Below are 14,450 nucleotides of genomic sequence, written 5' to 3' on the forward strand. Positions count from 1 at the left end.
ACTGCACTTCTTAACCATGTACTGTATACATGGTTAAGTGTCTGGGTGTGGTTTAAATACAATTACTAGCACACCTGTTTATTTAAGTCTTTGCCAGTGGCTGTATGAGGGAGCTGCAGGCATCCCCTCACTAAAAAGGTGCACAGCTCATACGCACACAACATACACACTCTCAGATATCAATTATTTAGTCCAGTTATTCTTTAGTGATTCTTGTTAATGTCCTAATCTGTTAAAGATGGATCCTTTTTAGCTGATGCATTAGTTGGATTGTTTTCAGTTCATGGTTTGTTTGCCATGCGTTCTAGTTCGTTTCTGATCACTCTCTCTGAGGTGACTCCCTGTGATCAGAATCACCATGGAGGTTTCCTCATTAGTGTTATTAACAAGGACCTAGTGTGTCCAATCAGCCTCGTTACAGGCAAACCAAATGAACTGAGGAGAGGGGGGAGGTTTGAAAGGAGTTGGGTTATGTTTGGTTTATTTTTTTTGCTTGTTTCGGGTGTAATAAATTAGTCTGAGTAAAATATAAATATTGATATGATCTTTTGGTAGAATTTGTAAAAGTAAAAATCAGCTATAAATTAATTGCAGCACTCGTCGTAGATACCAACCCTTTGGGTTTTTTCGTAATAGTAGATGTTTGTGCCTTTATAAACTGGATGGTTATCAGTTGTTGTTTTTTGGGCCTGGTTGTGGGTAGAGGGGAATCTATGTTGAGCAATGCTGCAAGTGTATCTAGTAAGAATTCAGTAAAGACACAGTGCTCTCCCAAACTCTGGATGCTGTGCTTCTTCTTGCTGGTTGTACATCTAAGTAGCTGCTGCCATCCTCAGCTAAGTGAGGGCCATTTTACAATCGAAACCTTACAGGTTGATTGAAGTAAACAGCAGGCTCTTACAAAGAAAAAGCTTCCATTGGAGGCACACATCCCAAAAAGAAGGGAAAGAGAAATTATGAGAGGATGAGGACGCATGCAAAAATTCTTTAGGCAAAAGTATTTAAGTTTTATACACAGTAGTTGGAAAATAAATCAGAAGTATCCCACCCCCATTTAAGGTGACAAACTATTACACAACCTACAGATTTACCATAATATCAGCACAAATTACTGCTTTGGGCTCCAACTGAATTCGCTCTTGGCAGAGCAAATGTGTCGAGCACTTCCAAATCAGACACACTGGGATGTTATGGGTGTGCACAACCTACTACAGTATTTGTCAGCAACACAGGCATAAAATGCAGCGATTGCAAGACGGACTGAACTAAGAGCCAACAAATATTTTTCCATCAAGCTACTCAACAACATTCTTTACAAACACTAAAGAATATCGATCGACTTCCTTCTCCTTAATTCTGTCCTGCATTATAAACTTGCAAGCTTGAGTGGGAGAAGAGACCTGCAAAGACAGTGAGAAGGCGATCTCTTCAGGATGGGAGCAAATGTCAGTGGTTAAAAACAAGCGAGGAAAATGTCCTGGCACACAGGAGACGATGTGGCAAAATGCCATCACACTGCTTTTTCTTGAATTTCTGTGCACGGCCCTTGGAGAGCACAAACTGTAGATATCCTCGGGGTTTAGATCTTCTGTGCGCGGTTCAGTGAGGTGCAATGGCCCTCATGTGAACGCACTGCGGAGGAGCCACAAATTTAGACTCCTTTTTAAGTGGGAGATACAGTTGAAGTGTGCGATACGGTACTTTTTATGAGCTCTTGATTCCCACCGGGGGAAGGAGATACAAAGTTTGTCTGTGGCTCCAGGGGAACTACGGGGAGCATAAAATAACAGGGAAATGTTTCAAACCTTATCTAAAACTATTATTCTTTTGGTATCCAAATTGGCTTTTGAATATTTCCTGTGTATGCCTAAGAGGGAAGGTTCAGAACAAAATGTTTTGTTGTTGATCTTTGAAATTTTGCTTTTGTTTAACATTTGTCGGCTTAGAAAGTCAGTGGGGACTAAAACATCTTTTTAATTTCTACAAGCCTACAGTTATTACATTACATTTCATTTAGCTGACGCTTTTATCCAAACCGACTTACAATGAGTGCATTTCAACCATGAGGGTGCAAAACCCAGAACAACAACAATCAAGAAAATACAATTTCTTCAAGAAAGCCAAACTACAAAGTGCTATTAGCAAGTGCCATTTTAAGTGCTACTGAAGTTCAACTATTCAATTTATGCGAACATTAGATACTCTTACAACCCAATGTGTTACAAAGCAGCATTTTTGTACTGGATTGCACAAGACAAACTCTGCATATTTTCTACGGATGCTTCGAGAAAGACTGTAGAGATGTTAGATTATACAACTCCAGACCCCAATCCTGGAGATGAATCACTGTCTTTGCAAATGGTAATTCTGAAATAAGCTGCACCCACTGTTCAAACTATTGCCTCTGGTTGGAAATGTTCAGTATTCACTAACTGGATATTGATGCATCATTGGTTAAAATATTTTAATAATATTGGAATAAAAATCAAATAGTTCCAAGTGAATTTCAAATAGTAGTTTTGCTTAAAAAGCCCATTCCTACTTTTTCTATCTTGGTGTGGACTTAACATTTAATGCACATTTAATACCCATGGCATGTGTCACTGTGAGGACCAAAATTGAGGTCCACACAACACAACTTTATAAAGGCTTAAACATTTAGGGCAAGGGTTAAGGTTAGGCAATCAGTTCTGATAGTTGTTGGGGTGGGGGGAGGGCTAAGGAATGCATTACCTCAATGGAAAATCCCAATGTGCGTAGTGAAACAATTCTCTGTGTGTGTGTGTGTGTGTGTGTGTGTGTGTGTGTACTCTATAGCAATATACCACATTTACAAATAATTGACTCTTAACCCGAACCCAAACTAATTCCAATGCTTTAATAAAACATAAAAAAGCAGTTACATTAGAGATTGTGATGTAGCTGTTTTTTTTTGTTGTTGTTTTTTTACACTCAATGCGTTTGTATGGTGCTACAGAGATTTCCTGTCAACTTACAAATGACTAAACTCTGAACCATGTTGGTTTTCCTTCCACAGTCAGTCATCAGCCTGTGCCCAGTCTTCATACCACACCCACCTCACCTGCTCCCAATTATTCAATCAGCCCACCTGTTTCGACTCATCATCATCATTATCATGTAACACACCAGCTCTTCACATCCACTCTTTTTCCATATTGTTTTCACATCTTCAGCCAATTTTTCAAGTCTTGTTCTGACTGGATTTGTTCACTTTGAACTGCCAAACTTGCCATACTGCCTAAAGCTCCTGTGTGTGTGTGTGTGTGTTAGAGAGAGTGCGTGCGTGTGCGTGCCACTGCAAACTATTCCACCTGCTTTCCTAGTTTCAGTCTGCATTTGGATTCCTCCTCCCTACTTTCCCGACACCTCACTGTGACAGGAACACGACTTTGAAAAACACCAGTTTGAAACAAACTGGGATTGGTGGTGAATTTACAAATAGCTATAACCCATTTTTGAATCCCGTTCAGGAATAAGAATTTACTCAATGAGTAAGAACATGACGCCTATGCATCACTACAGTTGCTCACAAAAATTATATAATGGGACGCAATATCAGATTTTCTGAGCTGCTAAAATTAAGTTAGCATTTACAGAGAAGATACTCAAATTAATTCATACGGCAGCTAAAGTGGTGACGCTTTCTTTGGCATGAAAAACATGCTTGCATTTACAGGACAATTGGAGAGGGGAAATCCTTTCAATTTTGCTTTAAAAGGTAAACTCACTCTATTTATGCATTGCTTTTGTACCGCAGCAATTTACAATGTGCCTATGCTTACACACTTATAGCAGTGGAGGTGCAGTAAGCCATTATGGGCAATAGGGGTTTAGTGTGTTGCTCAAAGACCCTTGACAGAAGGACGTGAACATTTCTAGATCACCTTTTAAAGAAATTGACATGTATTTCATATTTTCTATTCATTTGAAATTTGAAATCAGTTCTGCTGCACTTTTTGTGGTTCTGTTTCATTAAAAAGGAAGTTTTAATCAGCAAACAGTGATCTTGAATTGCAGTCCACGCCATGAAGGACCTGTGGACATGGTGGCTCTTTCACGTTACTTAGACACAATGCTTTTGTATACTGGTCAAAAAGGAAATTGAAAGAGAAACGGTGACCTAAAAAAAACAAAAAACAAGAGAAAAGGTTAGGAGAAAAATAGGGAATGACACGGGGAATGAGAGAAAAAGCACATTAGCACTTATGGATTAGCTGCCTCTCATTCCCAGGCCCCACTGCAGCCCTGCAGATGTGCAGTGCTGACCGCGCAACCAGCCGGTAGCGGTCATGTCTTAATTAACAAGCAGACATCTGATCAATAAGTGAGGAGCGATGGAAAGGGAGACGTGAAAGGTGGGACAGCCTGCACGGTTCAAGGTTTTTATTTTCTGTTGATGGGAATAACATTAGAAATCAATAGCACAGCTAGCTCCGCCACATGCTCTGACTTTTTACTCAGGAGAGGTGAAAAAGATATTCCCCTTTCAATCCTTTTGTTATTTCTTCTTTTTACCCATCACTTTTCTGTCACATAAATCATTGCACAGGAAGGTGTGTGTGTGTGTCTGAGTCGGAGCCCTGTGAAGTGATTCTTCTAAACTTGTGTATTGTAATAATTCAGATTGTTGAAGGAAATCTAGGCAGGTCTTTTTATGCTGTCCTCGATGCCAAGTTTGATTCATTACAGCTCCGTATGCACAACTTGTTAAAAATCACAAATTAACCACCCTGTAGATGCTTTTTCTTTAACATATTTACAGTTTTGTTTGCATTCATTAGATTACTTGCAATAGTCGTGGTATCCACTGAAGCTGTAGCAGTACGGTTTTATGAAAATTAATGTACATTCAATTAAAGCCAGGAGTATACCAAGATTTATACATGGGCATGAAAAAAAAAAATCAGATGTAAAAAGGAGAAAAAGGGATTCGATGCTTACTTTAAATGTAATGTCACAATGTTGCAGCATTGTATGAATTGAGTTTGACAGGCTTTGGTCTTGGGAGTATCTTTACTAGAGCATAACTGCTTTTGGTTTTATAGACATACTGAGCAGGTGCATGGGTGTTTGAGCATCTGAGATGTGAATGGAGTATTTAGAGAAGTCTGAAGCCTGAGCTTTTACATTACTTTTACATATGTTTACCTCATTTTTTTAAACTTTATCCACTTTAATATGAGCATCAAACATTGTAAAAGCATTGAAAAGCATAATAGGTCCTCACTCAGTTACACCATGTTTGGTGCGTGTGCACTCTTCTGGCCTAAAAACGGCACAGCACCTGTTACTGAGACAACAAGCTGCTGTTTTAAATGGTTATTCTCGAAAAATGTGAAACATTAATTAGCATGTTGCAAATTTTTTTTACAAACAATGCAAAGTAAATCATCCATCTCACATTATTTTACCCAGATCATTTGTTTTCTTTTACTTTTGTAAAGCACGTCTTGAAACAAATCTGGTTAAAAACTGTGATTTTCTTTTGTTGTAATTATTAAACTATGACTTTTGAATGAGGAAAAAAAAAATCATGCACTCGTCATTGTGGAAGGATTATTTAACAATTCTCCAGCATCCATCCAATCAGAGCACTGACATCACATTCATATCTGCAGTTAACCTGACAGTGGAAATAGTAAGTTGTGTGTGAGGGGAAGTTTATCAGTATTTCTGGAGTATTCTGGGAATTCTCAGACAGGATGGCCATTCTGTGATAAGGCTTTCACATTTGGTTGTAGCCAGAAGGCTGCCGAGGCTGGTGGGAACTCTAATCAGTCTCTCCCCACCTGCCTCCATCACCGTCTTTCAAGTGAGTTACTGATCCACCTCTGGACAGAAATCGTATGTTTATTTTCTTTTCTTTCTTACTGCAAACTTTTGGTCTAAAATTGAATTTGATGCCGAGGGGCAGGACGGAAAATTGGGCAAAATAGCTTATTTTCCCCACATCCAACCTTTTGCTACTCTTTCTAATGAATGGCAAAATAAGATATTTATGGGAGATGCTATTCTGTGCTGGGTAGCAGGCCTTGCAATTTAGAACTCATCAATTCATGTTTACAGCACAAGCGTGAATATTGGGAGATGGTGTCTGACAGCAGCACGTGTATATCTCACATATAGGGCAGAATTGGGAATATCTCACTCTACCATTGTGAAAAAAATAGCTATGACATGTGATCAAAGACAGCAAGCATCATGAAGCCTTGTTAAATTTTTTGCAGAGGGTGCCAGCTCATCCTCAGCGAGTAATTTGTTCAGATTTTCCAACCAGCAACCAAAATACCGGAGATCTTTGAAAGTGTGTGTTATTTAAAGCAAAAAGTGAAGCTTGCTCAAAAAGTAAACTTGAGAGATTAAACCATAAATCTACTCTTTATTAAAAAGGGCAAGGCTAAATTTGGAACCGCAGCCTAGCAATTCTGAATGTCTTCACGTTTCACTGATGTGTCCCTGATGATTACCATTTAATCAGCTGCAAATGCTCTTAATTACAAGATTAGTCTCCTACCAATTAGCCAACGTGCTAATGGTTCTAATCTGCCACTGAAATTGACTGAATTCCAATTAGGAACTAACTGTTTCAATTCACCTAAGGCCCATCTGATGGGTCATTACCAACCTAGTTACCCTCATATAAACCAACTGCAGCAAGCAACACAGGTCCCATTTGGAGAGCAGCTGTGGAGGCTTTACGACCATCATGTGAGCAATTTCCATGCGTCATGAAATGACAATGTTTCCATTCCTTGAAAATCACAGAGGCATTCTGATGACTCACTGATGAAACACTGCAACACTGCAAGCTGTGTTAATTCACAGGCACCGGAAGTGCCTATTTGTGCCTATGTTGTAAAAAAAAAAAAGTAGGTTTTAAAATTTGAAGTTCAATAAAATGTGAGCTTTTACTTCAAATGGGGATGGAAGATTATTGAGATTGAAACACATTAAATGTAATTTTGTTCTGGAAAAATGCATCTGGCCAGTGAGAAGTGGCAGAGACAATGTTGTTGACTAGTTAGTGAAGCATTTAGCAGTTAAACACATCATTTAAACTGAATGCTAATGTATCTAAGCATCTGTTTGGGAAATGTTTTCTGATGACTCAGCCAAAAGGACCTTATAAGCTGATGGTACACTGTGAGTAGCATTTGCAGCTTTGTCCTCTATCCCTAAGCAACAAAAAAACAACAATAAAAAAAACAACTAAAAAACGAACACTTGATGCATTTTTAATGGAATGAAAGTCACATACTAATTCTATATGACTTCGGGCTGCCGTATATTTTGGAGCTTTGGCACAAAATTATAAAATGTCAAATACAATTTTATTTAAAAGTTGTATAGCTAGAAGCTGAGTTTGTCAGTTTGGAAATTTGGCTGATGGACAGACAAGAAGCAGACTGCTAGATACTTCTGCTTGAGATCTGGAAGACTAATATAGGAGATTTTAGATTGTGTTTTTAAATTGTGGATCCTTGTCTGAAACTGAACGGGAAACTGTATTTATAAATTAAAAGATGAATACATTTAATATTGATTAAAATTTACAGAAATATTTATAATCATGAACATTTTTGGTAATTAAAAGTAAAGATATTTGGTTGCTTGTAAAGCAATGCTGAAAGGGAAGTCAAAACAAAGTCAATTCAATCCTTGGTTTACTCCCTGATTGTGATATTATACAGTATAATGGGATTATGAGACATCTGTGGAATCTTGATGCGTCTGCAATAAAAAATGTAGAGGAACACGCATTAAAACTGTTCCCTTCACTAGAAGCAATCTCAGCCCCCTGTCCTTGTCAAGTTAGCCTTTATAATAAATAATTTAGAAGACTAGAGTTCAGTATCACCTCAGGCTGCTCATTTTTCACCCAATTCGGACTAATTTTGAAAACATTTTGGACTGGATTGAACTTTTTTTTTGTCATCCAAACATTTTGTGCAAAGAAACACAGCCAAGTTGTGAACGGTAAAATGCAGAGGTATGAGGTCTCTGTTTTAAAAATTCAACCGAGAGCTCATCGTTGTACAAACTCCCTTTAATTAGGAAGCCTCCCTATCAAAATGCATCCAGACTTCTGTTGATTCATTTCACTCATATATGGGCAGTAAAAGCAAGAGTTTTTTGTTTGTCTCATGCATGTATGCAAGGATGCATGTCCTCGCAGGCACTGGCGATGCCAATGGCTTCACAGTCAGGTGGCGGTATTGTAAAAAAAAAAAAAAAAAGGCAGAGAAGACATACACTGCAAGCTAGTAAACATGCATTTGTTATATTTGTTAGATGTGAGGTTGCACTCATTTTTTTGGTTGTTGAGTGGATTGAACATTAACAATAGGTTTGTTTTCGAAAAAACATCGCAGGGCACATTTTAAAAAGAAAAAATTCTACTGTTTAGTTGATGATTCTTTGTGAAATAATACATCTGTATTATTTTTGATTGATGATGACTGGTAGAAGACAATAATAAGGGCCATCTTGTGGAAAACAGAAAGCAATTATGGTTGATTTTGTAAAACTTTGCACCAAAATGGAATGGTCAAAAAACCTCCACGATCATAATCTTATTTAGTTGTTGGTTGGTTGGATTATAGATGCAGCTAACCAGGTGCCAAGTAGAGTCAATAGTCAGCATCTTTACAACCCTACTGATCACCTCAGCAGCTGATTCCACTTTGATCCACCTCTCTACTTCATGTTCTAATGCACTCTTTAGTATATGGCACCCCCACTTAATACTGATATTCTTTTATAATTTTAACACAATTCTATTAGTTCATCATCAATACTGATCTGATTTCACACAAATGGAAGGTATGTGGTGGAATCTGTTGTGTATTGACACCTAATCACAGAACTCTCCTTTTGAACAAAGACTAGTTTAGCTTACAGGAAGTTGGCGTTTCTTTTTGTGACAGAACTCCATTGTGGTTTTAAGGAGTACATAGATTCAAAAAAATGTGTCTCCTGCCAGGTTTTATGCTATTCCACAGAATGACAGTTGAATATATTGAAAAAATGAGCCAACAACTTTGAAATATATATTAAAAAAATCTGCTGTGTAAATGTTTTATATGGGAGGGAATTGGAAGCCAAAATCGAGATCTCAAGGATACACACGATGCATTTTGGGAGAAACAAAATAACTTTTGTTTGTTTACCAAGAAACTCAGCAGGCCGGCTTTAAATAGGTTGTGAACAGAATGCTTCTTTTTACTTAATAATTTAAGTCTTAATCTACAAACTGAAGATACTTAAACTGAGCTCAACATACAGTTGCTTTATAAAGTATTCAGACCCCTTTAATTTTATACATTTTATAGTCTTGTAGATTTAAATTTACATCGGGTAAAAGTGACATATTTTCCCATCAATCAAACTCAATAGCCCATTCACACTGCATGTCAGGATGGAAAAATAAACTACAAAATCCCAGAAATTCTCTGTAGACCTTCATTATAGAATTATGATGAAGTATAGATCAGGGCAAAGGGATAAAACCATTTCTAAAGCTTCAGTGCAGGAACATAGTGGCATTAACAACTGTGAAATTTGGAACCAGCAGAACTCTTTGTAGAGTTTGCCATCCGACCAAACTCGGTAAACGAGTAAAAGATGACCTAATGCAACAGAAGTTGAACCCTTTGGGCAGAACTCCAAGCACTGTGTCTGTCTCATCATCTGGCTAATACCATCCCTACAGTGTTAACATGGTGGTGGCAGCATCATGCAGAGGGAGTGCTGCTCAGTGGCAGAGACAGGGATGAAGGTCAGACTTGAGGGGCAAATGAATACAGAGAAGTCCTTGAAGGAACCCAGAGACTGGGGGGGACCGTTCACCTTTCAGCATGACGGTGAACCAAAGCAAACAGCTGGAACAACTGTGGAGAGGCTTCAGGACAAACTTTGAGTGGCCCAGCCAAAGCTCAGACTTTCAGAGACTCACCTAAAGCTGTAATGGCTGCCAATTTGTAAAAATGTCCAAAAAAAAAACATGTTTTTTTTTACTGTCATTATGGGTTATTAAGTGTGGAATTGTGTGTGTGTGTGTGTGTGGGGGGGGGGGGGGATGACCGTTTTATCTATTTAAACTGAAATCTTCAACAAAAAAGTGCAAAAAATGAAGTCCTTGATTTAGTTCAAGCAAAAAACAATGACAAATGTAAATTGATCTTACCTGCCCTGCACTTTGATGTCAGAGATTGCGTAGAAGTATCTGGACAGGTTGTTCTCATCCACCATGGTGGCTCCAGTGGCTGGCTTCAGCAGCCTAATCCTCAGATCAGTGATTGTGAAGAAGTCCCTCAGGTTCTTGGTGGTATCCAGCTGTCCATATAGCGAGGCCATGTTGTGTAGTCGAGGCCCGGCAAACAGAGCAAAGCGGTCCTTTATCTCAAAACGTACCGTCTTGTCGTTCTTCCACACGTAGCCTCGGGAGTAGTCCTCGGTGCAAATGATGTCCAGCAGGGTGCGCTGGGTGAGGTCGCTCACTGTCTTGGGTTCCATAGTGAAAGCATCTAGGCAGTCAGTGGCGTAAAACTGGTAAGGGGTCCAGGTCCGGCCGTAGTCGAGAGACTTTTCCAGGACCATCTGCTCCGGGCGGCCTGACTCGAAGGTGAGCACGATGTCGTCAGTTAACTCGATTGTTTTGTTCCATGACAGTGTGATGTTGACCTGCAGAGGCTTTGGGTATTTCTTCCATGACGTCGATTGCCAAAACGTTGTGGGGTTGCGACCCTCAAAGTCAAACATCAACTCAGGGGGATGAGCCAGCTCCTCTGTGGCAGCGTCACATTCATTGTTGCACATATAAGGATTCTCCTACAGGAAAACACAATTAGATACCAGTAAGACACACTGTAACCATAATATTACACTATATTGTTAATTAGAAATGTAATAGTTGATTTCATCTTGGGTTAGATTTTAGCATTTATAACATCAAAATAAATATGCATCCAGTGAGGCAGTACATAATGCATTTTTTTTTATATAACATAAACAGTAGTGCGCACCACAAAAAATGATAACGGCATCTGCAACAATTTAAGAAATGTACAAAGGGAAGTAGAAACGAGAAAAAAAATTAGATTAATGAAATGCAAAACCAATAATAAAGTTACGCCTACAGGAATCAAACCTGAAAACTGGCTCATTAAATTAAGCTTTTTCAGTTTGCTGATAACTGTGTTAATGCGTGTTCAAATTGCTTTTTGTGTTAGACTGCTTGAGATTTTTCTTTTGGATCGTATGGAAAAGCTGCTTCCCGTACTAATTGAGGAGTAAGTAAACCTATAGCAAACTAACTGACAAAAGTTTGATCAGCATTAATCAGAGTGGTAGTAAAAAAAAAAAAAAGAAAAAAAGAAATCAAGTCAAAGGTTGAAAATATCTGACATTTTATTTAGTCAGTTTATCTTTGTCCAGAATTTCTTGTACAATCATCCTGATAGAGTTAAGATGTTTACTCTGGTTTTAAGAAGGAAAGCTTAGCAAGTAAAATCTCAAAAAAGGGAATCAAATATTTATTTTTGTATGAAATATTCAGTGGCAAAGTGGAATCCTTGAAGACTTGTTAGATACAAAGTAACTTGCAGCTACCATAAAAACACTGATGCCTCTGGCAGGTGGGGCTGTTGGTCCACTTTATATGGGTTTCTCTGCTTATTCTTCTTAAAGCTGTCTGCCTGTGTATTATCTGCAGCCATCTTCGTTCAAACCTGGACCAAAAAAAGCTTTAAAAAAAAAAAAAAAAGGCTCATTTTACGCCGATACTATTGTGCCTCTATTGGTTTATGCACGATGTTCATCACGTTTATTGAGCCGAAACCAGCGCAAACAATTCGGTTTGGAATGACGCTTTCCCGACTTCTGCCAAGACAAGGTAAGCGACGAATTCATGTTATTTTTTTGAGACAAACAAATGTGTGTTCGTTATGAACGCTAGGCTAGTTTAAGTAAATGGGGCTGGATGTCGAACCGTCGTAGCTTACTTTTTTTGAGCACTGGTGTTTCTGTTTAATTATAGAAGTGACTTCTGAGTTAGCCGGTGGATGACGGCCAAATGGTTGCTTGTAGTGACGGCGGTTGTTGAAAACACAAACGGGACTCTAAGGAATAAAGCCCAAAATCAAACGCCAACGAGGCAAATAAGTATTTAAATATCATAGTAAATTTACGGAACTTCATTAGTGCAATGTTTTTTCTCCCGCACCCATTTCTGGACCCTCAAAGTCTCGCGGTTTTTCCAAACACTAAAACAAACTCGCAGCACCTCGTCGTTGACAAAATAAATGACCAACAAGTTACAACCTAGCCTGTACAAAACAAAACATCAGTATATGCGAAACATTACACAAAGTGTCCTACAATCCTTAACATTTAACTTAAATCACTTTTACATACGTACTCATCTGTGTTAAATATATACACTAACCATTGAAGGAAGTTCCTTGTCACTGACGTCTGAATTACTTAACTTCGCATTTAAATTCTGGAATTAAAATGAAGAAAATAAGCGTTCTTTAATAAAAGGCTACAGACAGAGGAGGAAAGAAAGAGGTGACGTATTATTTATAGGTTATTCTTTAGACAAGGACAGTAACTTGGCAACTGAGTTGGAGTTGATTCCCGTGCGAAAATAAACACTTTTATTTGTCACCACCTTTTATTCGTTTCATCTTCTCCATCCTGCCAGATACTTGAGCTGTCAAATTGCGATATATATTATTTATTTTACTTTTACCTGCTCGTTTTCCAGGCTTTGCCACCTTTGTTGGGAAAACCCTGCTTTTCCATCGCCTCGTGGGCTTGTTATCCCATCATGATTCCAACACTGTCCTCGAGAGCCTTTCTCTTAACATTCAGGCCAATGTGTATTTTATAATCTGCGCAAGCAATGTTGTTTCTCGAGCTGCAGGGGAGACAGTGACCCTCTCATTTGAGATTACACTGTGGAGCCCATATTCTCGTTCAGCGCCATTCCTGCACACACTGCCACCGGAATTGCACGTGTAATTGATATTCCTGTGTGGTATTTCAGCAGAGATGAGAGTGGAATCCCGATGAGCGTTTCTTATGAAACACGCAAAGGGACATGCATTTTTCATGGGCCTGTGTCTGCTCTGTACCACAGACATGCAGTGAGTCAGAATGTTTGCGCGAGCATGTTTGTGGGGAGGTAGAGAGGAGCTCTTGATGTGTTTGTGTTTGTTTGTGAGAGGGATAGAGAGCTCTGAATGTGTTTGCTTGTGTGTGTGCACATGAAGTGTGTGTGTGTGTGTGTGTGTGGATGGCAAAGAGTGACAGAGACCGACACAGACAGAGACACAGACAGAGACACAGACAGAGACAGAGACAGAGAGAGAGCTGAATCGGGGCCAGAGAGCACAAGCCACACTCCAATTGACATTCCTCTCACCTCTGCTCCAGGAACAATGAGGTTAAGTGCTGATGAGATTCAGATCAACTGTAAAGCGGTTCGATAATCAGCAATCATCTGACACTCTACACGGAAAATTGTCTAAAGGTGAGATCAGTTCTATCTGCAACATTAGTCACTTATCGGGTGCATTCAACCCAGACTGCCACTTTGTTGAGTGAAGATCACTCACAAGGAATACTGATAAGCGGACGCCATTGTATTTCATTTGAAAAGACCAATGGCTGCTTTTTTGTCTTTGAGTAAGTACCCTAAATCCATCTTGCCCAAAGGAATAAAATGTATTTGATGCTTTATCTTCTTCACTGGAAGATGTATGGGTGACTTCCCTGTTTTTCGATACAGATCTCCAGAGGCCATTTTATCTACTGTGGGACCGCCATATACTATCATTGACTTGCTCCTCAGCTAAAAGCGATAGCCATTCGATGAGGTAGAACAAGACTGAGGGATTGTGGGTCACTGGGCCTGCTCAGCTGGCTCAAAGGAGCGTTGCATGATCCAATTAAGAGGGTAATAAGGGTTATGGTGCTGAGACAAGAGTGTGAGAATAAGAGCGAGTGGGAGGGAGAGAGAGAGAATGTAAGCTTTTTCGCTGTGTTTTTAAGGGAAGCTCTCAGTTGCTAAAAGTATCTTCCTCTCACGCCCATGCACACCCACACTCATGCAAAGCTAACACGAAGCTTGAAAGGCCACACTGTAGCCTCAAACCAGAAGCGCAGAAAAAGAGATTTGAAAGCGAGAGTTAAGGGGTAATAGGGAGGAATGGTGGCTGCCTGAGTTCTGCCACAGGGACACTAAATTGTGCTTGAGTCAACTGTTTACCAGCGATGTGTGCTGAGGCTCGTTAGATTCCCTACTTGTGCTTGAACAGCCTTGGAGGTCTGCTTCGAGCTCAGACCTTGATGGTACACGCAGACAGATGGAAGGAGAGCCACTTGTTGTAAGAGAGTGATTTCCCCGTTGACATTCAAAAGCG

General features: G+C 39.3%; 1 protein-coding gene across 3 annotated transcripts in view; it reads right to left on the reverse strand.

The window, feature by feature from the left end:
- Positions 1–14,450, reverse strand: part of LOC138617426 (netrin-G1-like) — a 64,304-nt gene that overhangs the window by 25,043 nt on the left and 24,811 nt on the right. For all 3 annotated transcript variants that reach the window (XM_069692458.1, XM_069692459.1, XM_069692457.1), the window contains exon 3: positions 10,208–10,851. In XM_069692458.1, the coding sequence (XP_069548559.1) occupies positions 10,208–10,851 (644 nt within the window). The remainder of the gene's footprint in view (positions 1–10,207; positions 10,852–14,450) is intronic.

This window comes from Brachyistius frenatus, unplaced genomic scaffold (genome assembly GCF_029030835.1).
Source record: "Brachyistius frenatus isolate BFR_SWC_R1_liver_20210118 unplaced genomic scaffold, ASM2903083v1 Contig_12, whole genome shotgun sequence".
NCBI lineage: Eukaryota > Metazoa > Chordata > Actinopteri > Embiotocidae > Brachyistius > Brachyistius frenatus.